This window comes from Rhinichthys klamathensis, unplaced genomic scaffold (genome assembly GCF_029890125.1).
Source record: "Rhinichthys klamathensis goyatoka isolate OS25496 unplaced genomic scaffold, OSU_Roscu_1.1 h1tg000055l_1, whole genome shotgun sequence".
Lineage (NCBI taxonomy): Eukaryota > Metazoa > Chordata > Actinopteri > Cypriniformes > Leuciscidae > Rhinichthys > Rhinichthys klamathensis.
The window spans coordinates 1,516,681-1,541,071 of NW_026606600.1; the positions used below are offsets into that span (position 1 = coordinate 1,516,681).

At 37.3% G+C, this 24,391-nt stretch overlaps 1 protein-coding gene across 3 annotated transcripts in view; it reads left to right on the plus strand.

Moving 5' to 3' along the window:
* phkb (phosphorylase kinase, beta) overlaps nucleotides 1–24,391 on the plus strand; it is an 87,950-nt gene that overhangs the window by 18,997 nt on the left and 44,562 nt on the right. For all 3 annotated transcript variants that reach the window (XM_056248450.1, XM_056248449.1, XM_056248448.1), the window contains 8 exons: nucleotides 4,083–4,198; nucleotides 7,301–7,364; nucleotides 9,592–9,687; nucleotides 10,906–11,103; nucleotides 15,379–15,436; nucleotides 18,928–19,005; nucleotides 21,702–21,860; nucleotides 22,604–22,698. In XM_056248450.1, coding sequence (XP_056104425.1) covers nucleotides 4,083–4,198; nucleotides 7,301–7,364; nucleotides 9,592–9,687; nucleotides 10,906–11,103; nucleotides 15,379–15,436; nucleotides 18,928–19,005; nucleotides 21,702–21,860; nucleotides 22,604–22,698 — 864 coding nt within the window. The remainder of the gene's footprint in view (nucleotides 1–4,082; nucleotides 4,199–7,300; nucleotides 7,365–9,591; nucleotides 9,688–10,905; nucleotides 11,104–15,378; nucleotides 15,437–18,927; nucleotides 19,006–21,701; nucleotides 21,861–22,603; nucleotides 22,699–24,391) is intronic.

The window sequence follows — 24,391 nt, forward strand, 5'->3', positions numbered from 1 at the left end:
TCCTCTTCCACTCTTGAGTCTTTGCAGCCCATAGAACTGTATGGTAAAAAGTTGTTAAATTTGGCACACAGATAGAGGACAGTCTGAAATGTCTCTATCCCAATCCCTCTAGCGTCACTACTGTCCAAATGTGAATTAATTCTGTTGCAAGGGCTAGAAACCATATTAACTTTTCCTCTGATTCCTTGGCTGAAGACGATTCGATTGCATAACGTCATTTTCTTTAATGAAAAATTTTCCTCCATTTTGAATTTTCCGGAAAAAAAAAATGCTTTTTCGAACTCCTCCTAGGACGTTGGTCCGATTTTCACAAAAATGTAACCAGATCATATTCAGACCATGCTGACAAAAAGTAATGGAATTCATGTCAATTTGTTAAGCCATTCTTGAATAACGTGCGAACGAATTCGACAAAGTACTGCCAAAATGAACCTGAGGCTATATCTCCGCAATGGTTTAGTGTATTCTGACCAAACTTGGTGTGTGTTATGTCAACCATGACCTGAGGTTACTTGCACAGTTTCGACGCAGTGCCACCTAGTGTTCAGGAGATGCGAAAGATGGCCATTTTTGCTTATAACTTCTGAACGGTTTGGCCAAAAAACACAAAACTGGTCTTGTTAGATTTGGTGCAGCAGGCCGAATTGAACAAAACCCAGTTTTCCCATATCGGAATTTTGTTGTAAAATGCTATATTTTACGAGCTCATTGGCGTATCAATACGAAAGTCGGTATGTGTCTTCGGCACCATGCCCTGACAGTACAGCGACTTGACCACCTTGTGGTCAAAAATTATAATGACATTTTAAAAATGCTAATATCTTTTGATTAAATTAGCCAATTGTATTGACACTGGTCGTAATATATTCCTTGGGTTATGCCGAGAACATGGATACCAATTTTGGCATATTCAGCCAAACTTCCTGTCCGCCATTCTGATTTTCTTTAAAAACATACTTTTTCTAATTCCTCCTAGACCGTTTGTCCGATTTTCATCAAAATCGAATCGGATCATCTTCAGACTGTGCCAACAAAACGTAATGGATTTCGTGTCGATAGACTAAACCATTTTTGTATACCGCATCATCAAATTTGATGACATGATGCCAATACAATTCTGAGGCTGTATCTCTGCAGTGCTTTGGCATATTGACTTCAAACTTTGTATGTGCCATTATCACCTCATCACCACACCACAGCAATTTGGTCACAGCACCACCTAATTTTTTATTTTATTTTTGAAAAGTGATAAACCATTAAATCACATTGCTGGTGATTGTATTACATTTTTCAGGCATTTTGCCTAAAATCATCTTATGTCTTTAATTGTTGCAGTTGGTCTGATCCTCCCAGCCATGTTGGCATGACTTGTGTTCTTTGCCCCGATAATTGCTGCTTGCAGCTATATTTTAAATTTAATTCAGTTACATTTATTTGCATAGCACTCTTTACAATACATAATGTATTGTTACAAAGCAGTTTTACAAATAAACATGCCTTAAGGGACTTTCACATTTACAACTGTTCAGAAAATTTCAATAGGAATCTATGTGATCTGAAATTTCGCGTGAGGACAAATTATTTCCCTTCAATGATTTCACAATATGTTCAAGTCACACGGATTTGTTGAATTGACAATAGACAATACATTGCTACTCTATTGACAATGGACCTTTTTGCCCGTGAAATCTTGGATGGTACGATGGTAGTCACAATATTTTCTGTCTATCCATAGTAAGTACTGTAGATGAGAATTAAAGGATTGGGGAGTTTTTTTAACCTCAATGGGACTGTCAGTTTCTTCCATGATGCTAGCTGTAGATTAGGCAGTGAAATATTTTACACCCGAAATCTTGTCCCAGACCACTGGATCCTCTCTCTGCCTGCCTGAGGACTTGCTCTTAGGGCATTCTGGCCTGGACTACATTGAGCACAATGACTACATTTGGCTGTAAGAAACATTCCTGCAGCAAGAAAGCTAAGTTGAGTTGAAATGGTTTAGGGCAAAGAGCAAAAATGCTAATTCCTGCATTTTACCAAGCTGAGAGATCGCTTGTGCAACTGCTCATGCACTCTGTTTGGAAAACACTGTAGCACAAATATGAAACCATCTTTTAAAAGGCCTCTTTAAATCCTGCCAGCACTCACCCCTGACCCCTGGACTCGCACACCAGAGGAGACATTGAAGTGTGTTAGTGGTTGCTGTAATAGTTGTGTAATATCTCTCTTTTCTTTGGGCTGTGCGGACTTCATTAATAGCATCTTTTATTCCTGCTGTCCGTGCACAGGGGCATTTACTTAACACTTTGCTGCTGATAAAACAATGTCTGTTGAATAACTGCAATGTTTATTTATTCAGCCACATTGTCCTTATCTTCAGAAATATTGTTTCAGTTAAATGTTTTGTCTTTAAGCAATTATAGTGTATAATTATTTTGTGTACATGACAGGCAGTATCACCTTTTTAGCTTAGCCTTCCACCCTATCCTTAACAAATTTTCTCAGTAGCTTTTATTTAGCTATTTGCAAAAGAGGCCTAATTGACGTCTCTAAACAGTGCCTACTCGGGTATGTAATGCAATTTAAAAAACACAGTCTTGAAATCAGCAGCCCATTACATTCCATTATTAATGAACAGCAGAACAAATCGGGGAGAAATTGCCAGTGTAATATTTTTCCTACTCATCTTTGGCAGAGCTCTTTTCTTATATAATGTTCCTCATTAGTGGGCCCTAGTTTTGGTTTGGCTTAGTAGTTAGATTTGAGTTGACTGGTTGTAAGGGAATTCATGATATTAATAGTGTACACTTATTTTATATAATTCATTGCAATTTTTTCAACCGTTACCATGGTAGATACAGATTCTAAATACAGATGAACCCTAATTTGTGTGATATCTTCTAGCAAAAAAACATGAAAGTAAAACCTATTGATTTAATAAAATAAAATTGCAGAGGTAGGCTAAATTAAGTTCTCAGGACTTGCTACATGTTGGTTTGTAGATTCTTGATAAACTTTGTTTGAATGTTTGATTTTCACAAATGCAAAAACAACTAAAATTTGTGTGAAAAGTGAGAAAATGTAATGAAAATATTTACTTGTCTTGCTGCTATTCTGTTGGAATCTTGGAGTCTTAAGTCATTTGATGTTTAAACAGCTAATACTAGCTACTAAATGTCCATTTAGGATGTCTTTTAAAACTTGAACCTCTTACAAAACTCAGAATGTATATTTGCCATATGAGTGAATACGAAATGTCATTGTTTAAATCTGTTATTAGAAAGATTGTCACTGACATGCAGACCAAGGGCTGCTTCAACATTTACTGTGATTAACTCAAATGCCTTATCCAACAAACTCGAACGACCATGACTGATCCACCTTGATTCTCAGAAAAGTTACACTCTTGCTCTGCTCTCGCTCTCTGCGGCTGAGAGAAGGAAGAAGAGAGAAAATAGTGCCTCCCCAGGCCAGCGGTATTCATTAAGATACCATAAAGCTCGTCACATTAATCATTTTAGTCCAGGCCCAAAATAAAAGTGCTCAAGTCATCCCTCTCTCCTCCTTTTTCCCTCTGCATTTTGCCTTTCGCCTACCTTCCTCAGTGCCCCATTTTAACGTGCTTTAGGGACCCTCAGTTCTCTTCATGTTAAATTAAAAGCGCTGTCAGCCCAGCCTCCCCGGGTGTTTGAGCATTTCCTCATTTATGTACCGTAAAGACATCATTCTTTCTCTCATTTTGTTTTTCCTATGGCCTCATTCCATAATGGGAATAGGAAGTGTTGAGGGGCTTATGACATTACCAATGCCACCCATGGAATTGATGGATTGCTTTAGCTGCTCTATTCAGTGGATCATTATTCAAATTAAATCTGTGTATAATCAGAATATTAGATGGGTAACATGAAGGTATGCTGATGTATTGACAAAAAAAAAAAAACATGGCCTAGAAAAGCTCTAAGAGCAGGCTTACTTCTCAAAGTAAATCTACTTTTGTTGATGTGTTCTGATGCCTGGAATGGCAAGCAAAGGCGATGGAGGTCTTGATGTGACACATTTCTCTGACATGTTTGCATTTGTAGGTATCGTTCATCCAGAATCTGGTGTTTTGTGTGGAGAGGGCGTATCGTGTGCCAGACTTTGGCATGTGGGAACGAGGAAACAAATATAACAATGGAAGCACAGAGCTGCACTCCAGGTCAGTTTTTTCACTCCCTTTCTGTTTCCTTTTAAAACCTTTGTCATTAAATGAAACTGCTATAAGATAAATTGCAGGTAAGGATTCACTATATATTGGTACAACATTAGTTATCAGACGATATTACACTTGTAATTTATCACTATTGGTCAATATTGGATATTCAACTACACTACTTATCAGGGTCTGTAAGATTATTTAAGTTTCTTATGCTCAACAAGGCTGCATTTATTTGATAAAGAATACAGCAAAACAGTAATATAGTGAAATAGTATTAACATTTAAAGTAACTGTTTTATTTTAAAATGTAATTCCTGTGACGGCAAAGCTGAATTTTCAGCAATCATTACTCCAGTCTTCAGTGTCACATGATCCTTCAGAAATCATTCGGATTTGGTGTTCAAGAAACATTTCCTTTCATTATCAATGTTGAAAACAGTCAAAGAAATGCTTTTATTGGAAATGGAAATCTTTTATAACAATCTTTAAAAGTATTTACTGTCACTTTACTGTCAATCTGTGTTGACATTAATCTTGAAAAATGCAAATAACACTGCTCCAAATAGGTACTTAACTGTACATACTGCACATTATAAATTTTTTTTAAACCTGTATTGATTCACTGGGTACTAAGGCAGCATTCCTCATGCTCAGTATGGAATAAAACAAACGTTAGTTTACTGCTCACATTAATGAATCCCAGCACCTGGAACGATGTGAACGTTTCAGTTCATGTTGGGGAGGTATTAGATTGGAGCATGTCTACGATGGCCCTCCAGTAAAGGTGGCACTTCATTTTGCCTCCTCTGGGTGAGTCCATGAGTGACTGAACTCTATCTGAGAGGACTCACATAGAGAACCTCCTATCTGCCCGTTGCAGACATGATTCTTAGTGCTCTGCAGGCAGTATAGACTGGATTTGCCCAGACAATATGCTTTATAGAAGAGCAAGTCAATCGGCAGTGACTCCCAACACATCACTTTGCCTCTCTTTCATAACCAGGCTCAATAATGATTCTTTCCATCACTGGTTCCTTATCTTGCTGTCACAGCATCCCCACCAAGGGCCAATTAGAGTATTGACTTTTGCTCTTTGCACTGTTAACTGAATGAAAAATCGTGAAATATTTTATAACGATCAATTTATGATTCATCAGTCTTCAAATGATATATTTTAGAAAGCTGTCGGTCAAGTAGGTAAAAGCATGTGTAACTTGTTTTATTATGCTTTTTGCTCACTTATTTAGAAAAAGAATAAAGAATAAAGCTTTGCAATTTTACCTCAAACAACTTATGACAAGTACAGTACAATTAAACTAGAAGTATACAAAGGATATATTGGTGCAGTCAAGACATGTATAATGTTACAAAATATTTCTGTTTCAAATAAATGCTGTTCTTTTGAACTTTCTATTGATCAAATAATCCTGAAAAAAAAATATTAAGCAGCACAACTGTTTTCAACATTGATAACAGTTAGAAATCTTTCTTGAGTATCAAATCATCAAATTAGAATGATTTACTAAAGGATCATGTGACAGAGAGAACTAGAGTAATGATGCTGAAAATTCAGCGTTGACATCACAGGAATAAATTACATTTCAAAATGTATTAAAATATAAAAACAGTTATTTTAAATTGTCATAATATTTCATAATATTACTATTTTGTATTTGTATTAATATTGTATTTTTGATAAAATAAATGCAGCTTTGTTGAGCATCACGTCTACACAGACTCTCCCATGCACTTTGAATATTATAAATGTGAATGTTAATTATTGCAAGCTGAAACAAATATTTCTTGCAAGCAATTAATGAGTTTGTACTTCTAACAAAGTAATTTGTTGTGGATGGAGCTCAGAATGAGCTGTGTGATAAGTGTTTTATATCAATGTACTCTAGACCAGCACAAAAGAAATAGATGTTGCTTTACTGTTTTCAGTGGCAATGTTGTTAGATTCTATTGAAACTGTGCCAGATTTTGAGGAAAGTCACAGAACTCCAGAGGGCTGTAATTCATGACCATTCAAGAGGCTCGATTAAAAGTTTCTTTTGAAATTATCTCAGAAACTTTCAATTTGATTAGAATGGAAATAAAGGGCATTTCACCCAGTCACAAAGAAGAGTTCCAGTTATGTTTCCACTTAAGCCTGGTACGGCATGGCACACGATTACAAACCTTTCTCGGCCCGGTATTCTAACCTTGCCGAACCGTGCTGGTAGAATGCGTGTAGTGAGGTCGACACTCAGGATTGGTCACTTGGCTGTTGCCTGGCTACCAGTTTCTCTTCGCTATTTGAGCGACGTAAACACAAAATAATCATAAAATTAAAAGAAATATCTGATCATTCAACATAATGCCGTCACTGTTTACATCTCATATCAGTAAACCATTGTGTTACCAAGGCAAAGACTGGCGCATTTCTATTACATTCCAAAGAGCGGCTGTTATCAGCCCCACAGTGGAAACCATATCCGTACTGGCTGTTCCTGATCGGCACAGAATGGAACGGTTAAGTAAAGAGAACAGTTTGGCCCGACGGTGGAAAAGCAGCTATTGTCCGATTTTACCAATATATCTGGGACTGAGCCCATTTGCTTTCTATCCAAGCAGAAAATCAATAATGCCTCAACCTTGATTGTAATCATAGCTGATGGTTTGGTTGGGGTGGGACACACGGACCAGAGCTGGATTCTACCATGTTCTTTTCAATTTAGAATTACCCCCCAATGCCTTTCAGTTTGCTCGTTTTCTGCACTTTCACTATTGATTTTTCCTCACATACAGCAATTGGGCGTTTTTTTTATTTATTTTTTATTGCTCAGCACCCCTAGCTCTAATCGTGTACTCTAATCGTATTCTTCACAAGAGTGAGCGGCTGAAGAAGCAAAAATGACAGAAATTATTAGCTTTGTTTAACCTCAAAGGAGTCTTTCATGGATGAAAACAGCTTTGGAAATAGGCACCTGGAACAGAACTGTATTTAATGAGAGCTTAGTTCTCTGTTTGGGAAAAGTTATCAAATAGCAAGTGCAATATTCATTTGTCTTAAAATGGAGGTGCTCAATGTTACTGTGAATCTGATCTATTCTCTTCTAGCTCATTGGGACTAGCCAAAGCAGCTCTGGAAGCCATCAATGGATTCAACCTGTTTGGAAATCAGGTATTGCTGATGTCTTTTGGCTGCTTAATCGGATAGTTCACACAAAACCAAAATTCTGTCATCATTTTCTCCCCTAATGTCCTTTTAAACCTGTATAATTGTCTTTCTTCTGTGAAACACAACATGAGGTATTTTGCAGATTGTCTAAACTGATCTTTTTCAACAAAATGGTTTGGTGACCAGTGGCTGTCAAACTACAGAAACTATAATAAAGTCTACAGAATTACATAATTTAAATTGTTTGATGAACTGCCTCTTTAATCAAGGAATAATTAATGCTTTTTGAGGAACTGTTTAATGTCCATAAAAGCATGTTAGTGGTTAAAAACAGCTGAAGGACGCAATGTACTAACAGCTCTCTTCATCTTTATCCCCCCCCCCCCCCCCCCCCCCCCTTCCACAGATGAAGACCCTTCAGATTTGATTATTAAGTCATTGGTAACCTTAGCTGTTTCTTAGTTGTTTAACTGAAGGACAGACCAGATTTAGAAATATGGTGTAGTTATTTGGACACTTTAGTTTTGTTGTGTTTTGACCTTTTCCCAAGTTTGCCTTTTTCTGCCTAATGTGGCTCTCTGTGTTCTGTCATTAGCAGGAAACATGTTGTGGTATGAAATGACTTTATGGAAGTGACTGCTGTAGACAGTGTTGTTTTGAATTAATGGAGGGCTCAAATGGCTGGCTTTGCCATGTGTCTCTCAGTTGGATGGAAGGCGTGCTGTGTCATCACATGGGTTATGTTATTAATGATGGCTCTCACGCTCCATTTCCTCAACTAACTCTCAGCGTGGACTGCAGAGTTGGCGCTTTCATGTGTTTCTTTGGAACAGGAGCTGTCAGAGCAAGATAAAAGCAGGTAGATCTTAAACACCATATGTTAAGCTACATATTGCTCAGGTTTCTGATTTTAATTAAAGCACCATGATTTTGAAACCATTTTACAAATTCTCTTGGGTTAGATTTAAGGATGGGCTGGATGGTCAACTTGTCAACTAGTCATCCAACTACCAACTTCATATAGAGAGGTGACTATATATGCATATACAAAAATATATATCTAACATGCTGACAGCATTCTGTCTTTAGAATGATAAATGTCACATAGCAAATTTCAGCATGCTAAAAACTACACCAATACACCAACACTTTTGTTCATCTTTGGGTTTGGAACACAAATGAGCATTTTCAATATTGTCAAAAAAATTGCACATGATGAAAATTATAGTTTTGTGCAATAAAAATGTTACAGATATGTATTCTATATATAGACATCCACACTTAGATTTACATTATTTAGTGCTAAATGTTCAAGGTTAGCTCTTATCTCACTCAGTAGAGGATGGCATGTTCTGCTCTACTGAGTCTACATATCACTGGCACGCCTCCCATTCTCACACTCTTCACAGTCATTTACATTACAATTCCTCTCAGCATATAAATTGTTGGTTCAGAAGCTCGTATGAGCATTTTGTTTCTTTGTTAGCTTCTCTAGATGAGCTAAATGTGCCACAAAATGGTGCTTCTTGTATAATCGGTCTAGGCACGCAGAAGAAGCGAAATTGCTCTCAGTTTAAATGGAGTGGTATGAGAGGAATACAGAGAAAACAGAGAATAAATAGTTTGTTCTGATTGGATGGCCCTTGATGACTAAGAAGCTGCTATAAGACTAAGAAGACTGCTGTATATAATATATATACTTAATATATATACTGCTGTATATAATATATATAACTCTCAGCATGGACTGCAGAGCTGGCTCTGTGTGTGTGTGTGTGTGTGTGTGTGTTTTTGTATTTTTAAAAGTGTGTGGCACTCACTGTCTAGGCTGGTGTAGACTATGCCTTCCAGCTGAGTTTATATTGTGAATCTCATTTGGGGATAGTGAGGTTGGTGGTTTCAAGGTTTTTCAGGCACTGATGTGGGACTGTTGATGTGACACACCTCAACCCAAAGTAATCTCTGAAATCTGATGGTAAATTAGGTAAATGCTGTATATGAGCAGAATGATTATGTGGTTTTATGGAGAGGAGGATTGGTTTGAATTTAGGAGACCCCTTGCAGGACTGACATGGACCTTTACATTTCCAATATGACATTTTTAAGCAAATCTTGATTTGTGTTTGTAGTCCTTATTATCACCTGTAACCGACACTGCTGAATTCCACCCATTAAGAGAAGGTCATTATAATGTTTGATTTGTGATGTTTGTTTTCCTTCTGCCCTGCAGGGATGCTCCTGGTCAGTCATTTTTGTGGATCTGGATGCTCATAACAGGAACAGACAGACTCTGTGCTCTCTCTTGCCGAGGGAGTCTCGTTCCCATGTGAGTTATCTTGCCTACTCTGCATATACAAACTACTGATCCATTATTGAAGGGGTCGTATCATACTTTTTTAAAGAATTTTTTTTTCTTTCGTTAGTCTAGGTTTCTTTCATGAAAAACATTTGTAATTTAGTTTTTCATAGCCATTCTCCACCTTAGAATTGTACTACTGTGCATGTAAATGTCAATGTAAACAGCCTCTTTGTATATGAAATGAGTAACAGAGTTCAAAAGCCATTCCTTTGGCTGAGACCTATTTTTGGGGGTTCTTGATAGAAACTATAGAAAATCACTTAACGATTTTAGTCTTAAAAATGAAAATGTTTTTTGATGTCTTTTAAAATTGCATATGACATATCGCACTATACTGACAAAGCTAAAAATTGTAAACATTTCTGTTTCTTTTTGCTCTCAGTAAGCCTCCAGTTAGCAAGCTAACAATTTAGCATACTAGCTTAGCGCAGCACTAAAAGGTTTAGAAAAGCTCTTTGCCTTGCTGGAATGTGCTACACCATTAAGGAATGTAGATATGATTCTGCAGGTGGATGGGATGTGTCTTCTGAAGCCGGGAGGATTGAAGGAGAGGGTGTTTTGATGGAGTGAGGTGTGCGTTAATGCATTTGCGTTTCTGACTTAAGAAATCAAAGTATTTTTAAAACTTAGTTTTGATAAATGTTTATTTTATACTGAAACTAGTACATGTACTCTTTTAATTCGAATTGTCAAGAAAAAAATATTATGTAATATGACCCCTGTAATAGCATCTTTAGAGTAAGCTGCATCCATCAACTCAAAGATTGTCCTTTCCCTCCTACGCTATATCCATCAGCATTGCATATTTCACATTCTTCTCTGTGCTAAATTAAATGGAGAACAAAGTGATATCTGTCAAAGAACAGGTAAATTAGCATAATTAAGCCAAATTAAGGCAGTGCATTATGCAGAAATGTTCTTTCCTTGTAAGTTGAGTGAGGTTGTTCTATTCTGTGGCTTGAAGTGTATAGGATTATGCATCGCATGTATTAAAGCTTCTTCATGAATCTGACTAATGTGTTATTAAAACTGCAGAGGCTAATGTGGAAAAATAGCCCATTCTCAGGAAGAGAGTGGTCACTTAACCCTGGGTTGCCTCGATATTTCCTGATGGAAGGCAAATTCAATAGAGGAGCAGTGAGTCGCTCAATGTCTGTTTCTAATGCAAGTGCTCTTGTCATCTAGAACACTGATTCGGCCCTCCTGCCCTGCATCAGCTACCCAGCGTTCGCCGTGGATGATGATGCTCTATATTCCCAGACTCTGGACAAGATAGTCCGCAAACTGAAGGGCAAGTATGGCTTCAAGCGCTTCTTACGGGACGGCTACAGAACGACCAATGAAGACAAGAACCGCAGGCACTACAAACCTGCTGAGATGAAGGTGAGTGTGGTTAGTATATCAGATGAAATGAAAAAGAAATGGAAGGAAAGGAAAGGGAAAATGAAAAGAGTCTTTTCCCCCATATTTGGGATGAGTTATGACTAGCCTCAGGTTTAGCCCTTTTTTTTAGATTTTGCTATAAAGGTTAGCGAGAGATCTATTAAATGGCACTCAGGCATTTTTATACGCATCTTTTAATCTGGTACAGATTTATTTATTTATTCATCTCTCAGGAGAATACGAGGGCTGTGGGTAAATCCCATTTGATTGGGTTGAACTGTGAGGCTATTAAATCCAGAATTAGCTGGAAACACACTGCGTCTGAATCTGAAATCTGAAAGGGGGAGATTTAACCCGCAGCTATCATCACATCAGCTGCCAGAGCTGACCTCCCACAAGTAGAAGGAAATGAGAAGTAAAAGAAGAAAAGGACTCTTAGTCTGGCCAAATGCTCCATCAATACAGTACATTAACCTGATTACTTAATTCACCCAAACAAGAAAGTACCATGGTATTCTCATGTGTTGTAGGCTGTGAAACTATGGCTGCACCAAGCTATTCCTTTATGTACACTATCATTCAAATGTTTGGGGTCAGTAAGTTATTTATTTGTTTATTTGTTTGTTTTTTTTGTTTATTTTACATTAAATTAATACTTTCATTAATATTTCAAATAAATGCTTTTCATTTGAACTTTTTTCATGAAGGTTTTCACAAAAATATTAAGCAGGACAACCATTTTCAACATTTATAAATTACAGGAATGAATTACATTTAAATAAAAATGAACAATGCCAATTCCAGAAAGGTTGGGACATTTTGTAAAATGCAATAAAATCAAGAATCTGGGTGTTAATTCTCTTAAACTTTTATTTAACTGACACAAGTACAAAGAGAAATGTTTTCACTGGCCAAATTAATTGTATTTTATATAAACAACTCATTTTGATTTTGATGGCTGCAACACACTCCAAAAAAGTTGGGACAAAGACAAAATAAAAGTGAAAAGATTACAGAATATCCAAGTTAAACTGTTTTGAAACAGTCCACAATTTGCAGGTGAATTTGTAATAGGTGAGGGTATCATGTTTGGGTATAGATGGATGGATATATAAGGTGGATCATGGCTCACCACTTTGTGGAATTCTCAGTCCGAAAGACAAAAGGGACCATCCAGACTTTCATCAGCGGGCGATGCAAAAGCAAATATCTGTCATGGTACGGTGGTGCATAATTGCAAATGGCATGGGTGACTTGCATATGTGAAGGTATCAATGACGTGGAGGTGTATATTGGGATTGTACACAGATATATATGTGACCCTGGACCACAAATCCTGGACCAGTCACAAGGGTACATTTTTTTGAAATTGAGATTTATGCATCATCTAAAAGCAGAATAGATACGCTTTTTTAGGATAGGACAATATGTGGCCGAGATACAACTATTTGAAAATCTGGAATCTGAGGGTGCAAAAAAATCGAAACATTGAGAAAATCGCCTTTAAAGTTGTCCATTTATGTTCGCGATTTTGCTGCATCCATTCACAAAAATATTTTTTTATATATATTTACGGTAGGAAATTTTCAAAATATCTTCATGGAACATGATCTTTACTTAAAATCCTAATGATTTTTGCCACAAATATATCCTTTTGTTTCTAGACACTACTAGACACATGTGCTTGACTAACATCCCTGTTGTCCAGCTCTGTCTCTTATTGAAAATATATGACACATCATCATGAAGAGGAGAATCAGACAATGATGACCACAGACTGTTGAGCAACTGTCTTGTATCAGGCGAGATTGAGCAAAAATTCCACTTGTTGCAGCCATCAATTACAATAAGGTTGGTCAGTGAAAACATTGGAAAATCTTTCCTTTGTACATTTATCATTAAAAAAATAATAATTAACAAAATGCAGATCTTTGATTTTAATGCATTTTACAAAATGTCCCAACCTTTCTGTAAATGGGATTGTAAAAAATATTAGTTTCACAATATTACAGTTTTTACTGATACATTAATAAAACATTAAAGCTTGGTGAGCATAAGAGACTTCTTAAAAAAAAATATAATAAAATATTACCGGCCCTAAACTTTTGAACAGTGGTGTACTTTTGAGTAGAACCGTCGAAGAAATAGATGTGATGGTATATGATTACGCTAATCATTCAGTACCATGGTATTACGATCTCCCCACTTTTAACACACACAAAAAAACTGCTTAAACAAGATGGTTTGCTGGAGAGGTCTCAAAACCTCTCAAAAACCAGCCAATAGACAGGCCTGATATACACTTGTTTGGATGTTGTTTTTTAAAAACAGTACTGGCATGTTCCCTGCACAATATTTATGTTAGTGTAATAGTCCTTTTCTTATAAAGGAATGTAATTCTATTTTATGTTTTTATTATGTTTTAAGATACATTAAATCATTGTGCTATGAATTATGTTCTTGATATCTTTGTTATCAGCCTGTCATGTTCAGACAAATACAAACTCTTCTGCCTGGTTGGAGTTTCCATTCTGTTGAACCCATAACTAAGTTATGATGACAGAGGATTTCAAGCCTGAATGTCTCATAGTGACTGAATTTCCTCTGGTGAATGATATAGTCTCACTAAGTAATTGTAGTAAGTGAAGCCAAAGACCCCTGAGACTCCTTCTGTTTACTGTGAGTAGGCCTCAATGTCTTCTCTTTCCCACCCAGGAGACATTTATTTAATATGTCTGCCCCGCATATCTCTCTCTCTCTCTCTCTCTCTCTCTCTCTCTCTCTCTCTCTCTCTCTCTCTCTCTCTCTCTCTCTCTCTCTCTCTCTCTCTCTCTCTCTCTCTCTCTCTCTCTCTCTCGTCCTCTAGTGTTAAGAAACCACGTATAGTCTTGAAAAATGGTCCTTTAAATCAAACGATTTTAAACCGTTAGTTAGAAAGTAGATTAATTTAGTTATTTTCTCTCAGTTTTAGAAAATGTCTATACAAGTAACCCTATGTTTGTCCTGAAACAGCTTTTATGCGATATGCCAATGATGCGAGACCAGTCCAATTAACAGCCTTTATTTCATTACATCCTAATCTCTCACTCTTATCTCCTAATACCACAGCAATTGTCTAGCGAGATTGCTAGCAGAGATAGAGAAGTCTTAATTACATTTGGGAAAGGTTGAGAGACATTTTGTTCCCTTTCAGCCATCAAAATGTGCTTTAGATTTTGTACCTCTTAAGCAGCTCACAAGATTTCTTTTTCTAAAGACAGATCATTCGAATTGAGGTTGTCATATAATTGGCAGCGATGAAAAGAGGATCACGGAATTGTATTACGAACGTTTCATGTCATGAATAGTGAGAATATTGTGAATGCATGAGCTTTAAGTTTTAATTGCAGCCTGAAAAAGTGGGTTGCTAAATGTGGTATGATTGAGCAAAAAAAACAACAACATCAGAATGCTCCTTGGGCACAAATATGCCCACACAAAATTGTTTGTTAATCCCTATTTATTTGGTTTGATATTGAAACAAATGTTTTTGATGGATTACTCCCTTAGTAAACTCAATCTGCCCACACATGTGCACATGAAGCCCTAATTTTTAATTCCTGTTTGAGAGGAAAGGCTTTCATTTTTAACACAGCATCTGTAGGCACTTAAATGTTGACTTATACTTCTAAATGAATTTGATAAAACAAGCTGCAGTCACATAATTTGAATTAATTATTGCATTTTCACACTCACAAACCATCTCTACATCTGAGTTGATTTTAATTTCAAACCCAAGTGATTCATGGCTCTGCTCTTGGGAAACAGAGACGGAGCACTATGGCTTTTTAATGGAGTTTCTGCTTGACTGCTATACTTTACTTCAACATAATTGTTTTCTGTTTTCCTGAACTATCGTAACTGGAAAACAGAGGTTGTCTGGCATTTCCTCTCAATGTTTTGAAGGGCTTCTATATTATATATCTGCATTTTGCTGCAGGTAACATATTGCAGTCAAAGTCAGTCAAATTACGGGTTGTGTGGCACTCCAAATGTACTATTCATTTAATCATGTGGGATTTTTTTTATTTTTGTTTGCTCATTTTATTTTTTACAATTTTATTGCATATTGCACACAGGCAGATTGAGGAATTAATGTACATATTTACCATGTACAGTTAACAATAACAGGTTTGAACAGTAATCATGTTCTTGAATAATTATTACATGATTTGTTTAAGTAATGACTCCTCAATGCATCTGGTGTCTTATTCTCTGCCCTGTGATGTTTTTCAGCTCTTTGATGGGATTGAGTGCGAGTTTCCCATTTTTTTCATCTATATGATGATTGACGGTAAGATTCATGGATAATAAATTGTAGGCTCGGTAGGCTCTATAATATTGTATTGTATTGTATTGTATTGTATTGTGCATATAATAGCATGGTTTTCATGGTTTCACTGAAAAGAAATCCTGTTAAATTTACAGTAAAAAAAAAAAAACCCTGCTTTTGTACTAATCACCATAATAACACAGATGGTACCACAGAAAGACACATGATAAATCACATTTCATTGTAAGTTGCCTGTCCTTAAAACATGGCCATTACACGTGTATAAAAGACCTACAGGGTCATTTGCACAATGACAAAACATCATCAGGGTAGCACACATGACACAAAAAAATGCAATAAACTTTCAAGAGAGTGTAACGCAAAACTCCCTAATGTACATTACTGACAACAGAAAGAAGAAACAAAAAAATGATAATGTCCTTTTACTGTATTTTCACCATAAATATGGTAGTTCATAGTTTTTCTTTGCAAAAGCCATAAATTGGACAGTATTTTACATTGCAATTATGTATAATGCGATGTTAAACTATTACTTACAGTCAGACATGGGGACTTGTGACTTGGTGACTTGGACTCGAGTCGACTCGAGTCGCTATTTTTATGACTTGTGACTTGACTTGACATAAAATGAAATACTTGAGACTTGACTCGGACTTGGAAGTTAAAGACTCGGGACTTGACTTGACTTGAGACACGATGACTTGAATGACTTGAGTGTTAATCACATCATGTTTTCAGTTTGAATATAAAATATATATAAAAAAATGTTTTAAAGTTGATCACGACACTATCATCAGTCATACCTCGTACCTTACGCACACCACGCCCACTTAGATCAGATATCACATCAAAATGTCAGCCGGAGGGGTACCGAGGGTCATTGCTTTCGGCTTCAAGAATTATTCACACGATGGCAAAAGACGAACAGCGCTTTGCAAGACATAGGCTACAACATTAACATTGCGGACAGCCAGACGACAACCTCCAATTTCGTCCGTCATTTGAAGAGCCATTCTGCCCAGTAAGTGCTTGTCAATTTGTTAATGTTAGTTGGTAGTTAGCTAATGTAATAGCTAAAGTAGCCATTAACCCTTTCACAAGTAAGTTTAAACTATTCTAACTGATCCCCCAGCGTGATTTTTTCAAGGCGACCGTTATTTAGAACCTGTCACTCACTTTAATGTTTCATGGTGACGCGTCATTGCTTGTCAAGTGACACAGCGCAATCACAACACAGCGCTGAATGAATGATCTGCTTTTATGTCATTTTTCCTGTTTTATTCAAAATGTTCACAAATGTATTAGCTATAACATGCAACACTGATATTCCGATTGTCAAATATGTGTAAGTGGATGTGTTTTGTTGTTTAAACACCTTTATAATGATCGCGTTAGTTGAGCTGTATGTGCGAATGGGCGGTGCCATGTTAACGTTAGTTTACAACACGTCAATTTCTCAACTTCTCACGAAATACATGAAAGTAAGTGACCGGTGAACTGGGAGAAGAATAGGGTAAAATGTAAAGCTACTTACACAATGTGTATCTGATATGAATAAAACGCGCGTCTTATTATAATGGAAATGATTATTATTGACGCTTCCATAGACATCAGTGTATATTTTACAAACTACAAATATATTTTTTGCTAGTAGTTATGTGTATTTAAATGTCTGAAACCTAAAATAAAAATGATGTGGTTGAAAACACTGAACAGTTGTGATATATGACAGCACTGAGAGCGTATGTCTCTGGCTCAGCGCCAGCCAACGCGTTTGAATTCATTGATAAATAACTTACACGAAGCAGAATAGTGGGTCATATGTCTAATGCTTTTTGAAAACTTAAAAGGGGCATATAATGCCATTTTTGTACAAGCTAATATGATTCTTTGGGGTCTAAATTAAAAGTTTGTAATATACTTTAATTCAAAATTCTCATTAGTATTGTAAGAAAACACTTATTTTACTTGGTCAAAAACAGCTCTGTTTTCAGCACGCCGTTTCAGTGCATATGACTTTAAATGATAATTTGCTCACCCCGCCCCTCTGTTCTGTGCGTACACCGTTTGTAACACAATAACACAATAACCATAACGCGTTGTTCAGTATAAACGTGGAATTATGAATTATATTGAGAACGTCATACATAGAAAACATGCCGTAATGTACCCTGAGTGTAAACCTTAGACGCATTCATTGTGAAGTGTGCAGCTAGCGATTTGCAAAGATATAAATATTAATATAAAGTTGAATAAAACGTTACACTCACTTCAGTTCTTCTGGAGATTCAGCAGGAACACGAATATCTGGTACCGATCTTTTTTCATGAGCAGCTACTTAGCAAATCCAGCTTTATACTCACCCTCGTTTATAAAGCAGTCTGGTGTGTGAAATGATTCGGGCAAACATGAGAGCATTGACGTTGCTCGTGGGGAATATTCCCTTCGAAAACAAACTCAGCCACTGCGTCTTCAGCGGTTCGGATTTAGGAACATTAAAATGACTGTGTTCGTTATTACACCCAAGAACAGAACACCACAATCGCTTAGATGCCATTCTGCTCATAGACAGTGCTCCAGCATATCAACAATGACCGCGCCGGTCCGCGCAGACTATGATTGACAGCTCGCTCTCACGAGCGAGGGCGGGTCTGTGTTGAAACGCGGCTGTCATTCAACAATCGTGGGAGGGGCTTCCGAGCCTGTGACGTCACAGGCTCGAACGGCTCGATTTGAGGCAGGGGAAAACATATAAGGAGATTTAAACAAAACCACTGGATGGATTTTTATCATTATATGATGGTTGTGAACAGGCACTGCCAACACACATTTCAGTACAATCAACTTGTAAAAGTGCATGTACCATTATATGACCCCTTTAAGGCTTTCTTCTTCATAAAAGAAGTCGGACATCACATTTTTGTATACATTTTTATTTCTTTAAATTAGTAAGCTACAGGACACCATCTTTCAAAACATGACCTGCGTGAAAGAAAAAAGTGAATGAATGCGTCATTGTTCCCAAATGCACTTCCGAATGCGCCTCTGTTCATTTCAAACCAAACTGACGCCCATAGATCAAACTCTGCAGGTAAAATTACAATAATAAGGTGACTTGACTTGGACTTGACTTGACCTACTACAAGACTTGACTTGACTTGACTTGACATAGCCTGTGACTTGACTTGACTTGACTTGCCCAGGAAAAAAATACTTGGGACTTACTTGAGACTTGAAGGTTAAGACTTGAGACTTACTTGAGACTTGCACATGTGTGACTTGGTCCCATCTCTGCTTACAGTTAACCAATTAAAAGGTTTTTACTGTCGCTTTTTCTGTACATTTTGCAAACGTTTTTAGAGTGTTGCATGTAAATGCTGAGCTTGCTGAAATCAGAGCCACCTGTATAATTGCCCCGTCTCTGACCAGTATTACCTGGAGGATGGGGATGGAGTGTTTTGTAATTTCTCTTTTGTTGACCTTTTGTTCAGGTGTGTTTAGAGGAAATCCTGCTCAAGTCAAAGAGTACGAGGAACTGCTACAGGCTGTCATCTTCCAGTCTTTTGAGGGTAACTTCTGGACACACACACACACACATGCATACGCGCATCTTTTAGGACAAACTGCCAAAGCATGTCACGTTGTGATGGACTCTGCTTGCCTGCCACTGTCCTCCAGCCGCTGCCAATGAGTGTTATTTTCCCATTACTCTTTATTAGAGTGGTCCTTTCGTATTCATCTCTCCCTCGCTGCGTGATTTCCTTAGACGCGTCTCAGTCAAGTGCACAACAGAGGAGATGCTCATTATTTAAACAGACCAGAACACCGTCGATTCCCCACAGGCAGACAAAAAAACAACTCTCATGCTGTCTGACAGTTCTTCAGATTAGCACTCTTCAGAAGTATAACCACAATAAGCAACTTAACTATTTCAGCTCTTTTCGTTTGCCTACATTACAATGGGCCTCACCAATATAGATGAGAGCTTGGCTTAGTCGACTAAATTATGCTTGACAGAGAAAAGGTGAATTTACAGCTAGGCTGGATTGTGCTGACAGCTTTTTTTCTGCATGGATTTATCTCGTCATCTTTTCTTTTTACATATTTATTAAGTAAATAGTCATCAGCAATGACTATGTCAAACTGACATCCAATATGAATAGCAGTAACATTAGTAATTTTTCTGAGCAAAATCACGGAAGCAAGTTGTACTGCTGTTGCACTGAATATGTGTTTTACATTCCATGCAAATTGGCCAGTTAGTGCTTTTATTTCTTCTCTGACAAACAAAAAAAGTTCCAAAAGTTCCATACCTGTTACATTTAAACTACTGTTCAAAAAGTTTGTGGTTTAAAATAACAGTTTTCTATGTGAATATATATATATTAAAATGTAATTAGGGGCCAAGCACCGAAGGTGCGGCGGAGGCACCTATTGTATCTGTTCAGATTCTTATTATTATTCTGCTTCTTCTTCCGACTGGGAGTCTATGGCAGCCCATAGAACCGCTTGCGGGAAAGTTATGAAATATGTCACACAGATAGAGGACAGTCTGAAAAGTCACCATAGCAAATTCAAGTTTGTCCGATTTGCACCAAAATTGAACCAGATCATCTCCAGGCAGTGCTGACAAAAAGTTATGGAATTCAAGTTGATTCGCTTAACCGTTTGAACGAACACTGCATGAACGAATTGTTACGAAACTCGGTATGGGTCATCAGTACGATCCCCTGAAGGAGCCTGAGAAGTTTCGAAACAGCGCCACCTTGTGGTAAAATAAAATTTTCAAATGCTTATAACTCTGGCTGTGGTTGACTTATTTTCACAGGAGTAAAGAACATTTGCCAATATCTTCGAAACCGCTAGTCCGATCGAGACGAAACCACCGTCAGAAGTTTGGAAACATAGGTCGCCGGCTATATGCCAATGCCCAAATGTCAAAATATTGATAGTAAGGGGTAGTAAAATTCAATCAAAGTCACGTGTCAGTCATTTTTGACGTGTTTTTTCAAATAAATGTCTATAACTCCGAAGCGAATTGAGATATTTTCACCAAAATTGACACACAGATGTATGGGCTCACTCTGAGGACACATAAAAAAAATTGACTTTAATACAGTATTGTGATGTAAAATGCTATACTTAACAAATGCATTGCTGTAACATAACGAAACTCAGAATGTGCCATCAGCACCATGCCCAGAAGGTAATCAAAAGGTTTCAAGACAGCGCCACCTTTTGGTCAAAAGTTATAATTTAATGTCCAAAAATGCTAATAACTTTTGACACTGGTCTTAATAGATTCCTTGGGTCACTCCAAGAACACAGATAACAAGATTTACTTATTTGGACGAACTTCCTGTCCGCCATCTTGCTTTCCATTCAATACCTACTTTTTCAAACTTCTCCAAGACCGCTGGTCCGATTTTCACCAAAATCGAATCGTGTCATCTCCAGAACGTGCCGACTAAAAGTTATGGATTTCGTGACGATAGACAAAACCGTTTTGGTATACCACAGCATCAAAGTTGAGGCATGCTGCCAAAATTACTATTCAGGCTTTATCTATGCAATGCTTTCAAATTTTGACACCAAACTTTGTATGTGTCATTGTCACCTCACTCTGATCACATCAGTTTTGTAACTGCGCCGACCTATTGGTCGAAAGTGATAATGCATTAAATCATATTTTTAGTTACTGTATGTGATTTTTCAGCCAATTTGCCTAAATTCATCTTAAAATGTCTTTAACTGCTCCTTGCTGTAGTTGGTCTGAAACTCCCAGCCATGTTGGCATGTCTTATCGGCTGCTTTTGCGCTTGGCCCCGGTAATGGCTGCTTACAGCTATATTTTATTCCTGTGATGGCAAAGCTGAATTTTCAGCATCATTACCCCAGTCTTTAGTGTCACATGATCCTTCAGAAATCATTCTAATATACTGATTTGCTCCTCAAGAAACAATTCGTATTATTATCAATGTTGAAAACAGTTGTACTGCTTCATATCTATGTGGAAATCTTTTTTTTTTTCAAGATTCTTTGATGAATAGAAAGTTTAAAGAACAGCATTTATTTGAATGTAAATGTCCTTACTGTCATTTTTGATCAATTAAATCCATCATTGCTGAATAAATGTTATTATGTATGCATTATTTTAGCACAGTTAGGATGCTGTATTGACCAACTGCACACCACAGAACTGTCTCATATATGTTCAGAAGACACCTGGGACTCTTTGAATTTTGTCAAATTTGATTCTCTGCAGGGCACGTTGTTATTCCCAAGTATTACTACGTGCCAGCAGACTTTGTAGAGGCTGAACAGAAGAAACATGGTAGCCAGAAGCGCTTCCCCAGCAACTCGGGGCGTGATGGGATGCTGTTCCTCTGGGGACAGGCCCTCTATAACATCGCTAAGCTGCTGGGTGAGTTTCAGATCCATCCAGAGCCCAGGGGTCAGGGCTGTCTCACACAACACAGACACGCACTAAGAGAGTTTACATAGATATTCTTTTATTTATTCATGCAGTGACTTTATGCCATTTGCTCATATTCCTCAAATGGAAAGAGAGCCGAAACCACTGGGATCCCTCTGAAAGCCGTTGACAAAATGGTTTATGAACCAAACTAAATAATGAGACCATATTAATAGAGGTCAACAAATGTTTTTTTTTATGAATCACAGTGGTTGTGTGAAAATGTTTTAGCATTATTTATTCAACTTCATGTCCTTTCTGTGACTTGTGCACTATTTTTCAAGTCTTCTGAAGCCATTTTTGTGAGAAACAGACAGAAAATGGAAGTCATTAATCTTCTCCTCCACCGTAGCTCTTGACTGATCGTGCCACATCAAGTTGGATTTTCTGCAAATAAATTCTAAGTCCAATAACAATCCCTATTAACTATTAACATGATTTTTTCCCACAAAATATTGTATTTTCAGCAATGTTATTACCATGCTGCACACCCAGAGTGATTCATATTGTAAGCAATGATTCATGTGTATGCGTTGCAGTAAAATCCAGACCAGCAGAGATATTAGTAATCTATGCTAAGGGCTTGTTTTTAAATCGAAAACCTTGTGTGGGTTAAAAATACAGAGATTTGTTTTAAAGCTTATGTGAACTGAAAAACAGTAATTGGTTCCCGTTCTGTGTTTGCTGTTCAGTGGATGGTTTGATCAGCCCAAAGGACATCGACCCCATCCATCGCTATGTGCCCCGAGAGGATCAGAGGAACGTCAGCATGCGATACTCCAATCAGGTGAGTTGCATCCCGTCTCTCTTCAGCCAACTACTCGAATACAAAAATCTATCCTGTAAACACACATATGAATTGCCTGTGTATTTAATCTCTCTCAGAGCCTCATGCATAATTTGTTTTAGGCTTTTCTTCACATCTCCGTATCAGTCCCCTACAGCCCCCGTTGTTTTGCTGCATTTCCTAGCAGATCTGTTAGTGCTGAGACAGATCACACTGTTCTTGATAAGAGAAACCTACGGACACCTGCTGTTTCATAGCTAGAACAGTACTCCCTCATCTGTCTCTATAAACAGTCTGCAGTATCGCTTTTTAATACAGCATCTGCTCATTCCAGTTTTGCTCAGGGTTTGTGTCGGAGCCCTGACAAAAAGTGGAACCGGTTGAAAAATGCACATGCAAATTAAAAACAAACAAACATTTTCATCAATGTAGTCTATCTAGTAAAAAGCACATTAAAACTTTAACCCTGCTGGCAAACCTGTTGATAATTATATTAAGTATACACTACCATTCAAAAGTTTGGCACCCATAAGATTTTTTTTCTCTGAATAAACTTTTCTAGGTTTTTAATAAACCTGGTTTCTATTTCAAATAAATACTGTTCTGTTGAACTTTCTATCCATTAAAGAGTCCTGAAGAAAAGGGTTTTAACAAAAATGTTTAGCAGCACAACTGTTTTCAACATTGATGATGATAATAATAAATGTTATTTGAGCAGCATATTAGAATGATTTCTGTGGGATCATGTGACACTGAAGACTGGATGAACGATGCTGAAAATTCAGCTTTGACATTTACTGGAATAAATGACCATTTAAAAAAAAGTTTAAAATAGAAAACTGTTATTTTAAATTGTAATAATATTTCACACTATTGTTGTCTTTACTGTATTTTTGGTCAAATAAATGCAGCCTTGGTGAGCATAACTTTTTCAAAAACATAAAAAAAAATCTTACCAACCCCAAACTTTTGAACAGTGGTGTATGAATTTATTTAAGATTTTTTTGTTTTTGTTTGTTTGTTTGTGAATCTGTGGTGTCAGCCCTGGTCTGTAAATGCTTCACTGGTTTTGCTTCATGACTGTTAGATTAGAATTTTCATGTGATGTCTGTGGCTGTTGGGAAGCAGCAGTCTTGTTACAAAGAAGGGGTGTTTATCATAGTTTTTATACATAACATAGCGCTAGCTACTGAATGCAGACTTCATATAAGTATGTGAGGAACCAGGGAGCTATCAGAAATGTCACTTCCTGTCAAAAACGTCTGACACTTCTATTGTGTTGAGAATGGTGACTCAAGCGTGCAATAAAAGCTAACAAAGAGGTTGAGATTAGTGCTGAGCGAGCTTCATTAGCATGTATGCAATTGTTTCTTATTTACATACCTGAAGTATTATATATATATATATATATACACTCACCGGCCACTTTATTAGGTACCCCATGCTAGTAACGGGTTGGACCCCCTTTTGCCTTCAGAACTGCCTCAATTCTTCGTGGCATAGATTCAACAAGGTGCTGGAAGCATTCCTCAGGGAGTTTGGTCCATATTGACATGATGGCATCACACAGTTGCCGCAGATTTGTCGGCTGCACATCCATGATGCGAATCTCCCGTTCCACCACATCCCAAATATGCTCTATTGGGTTGAGATCTGGTGACTGTGGAGGCCATTTTAGTACAGTGAACTCATT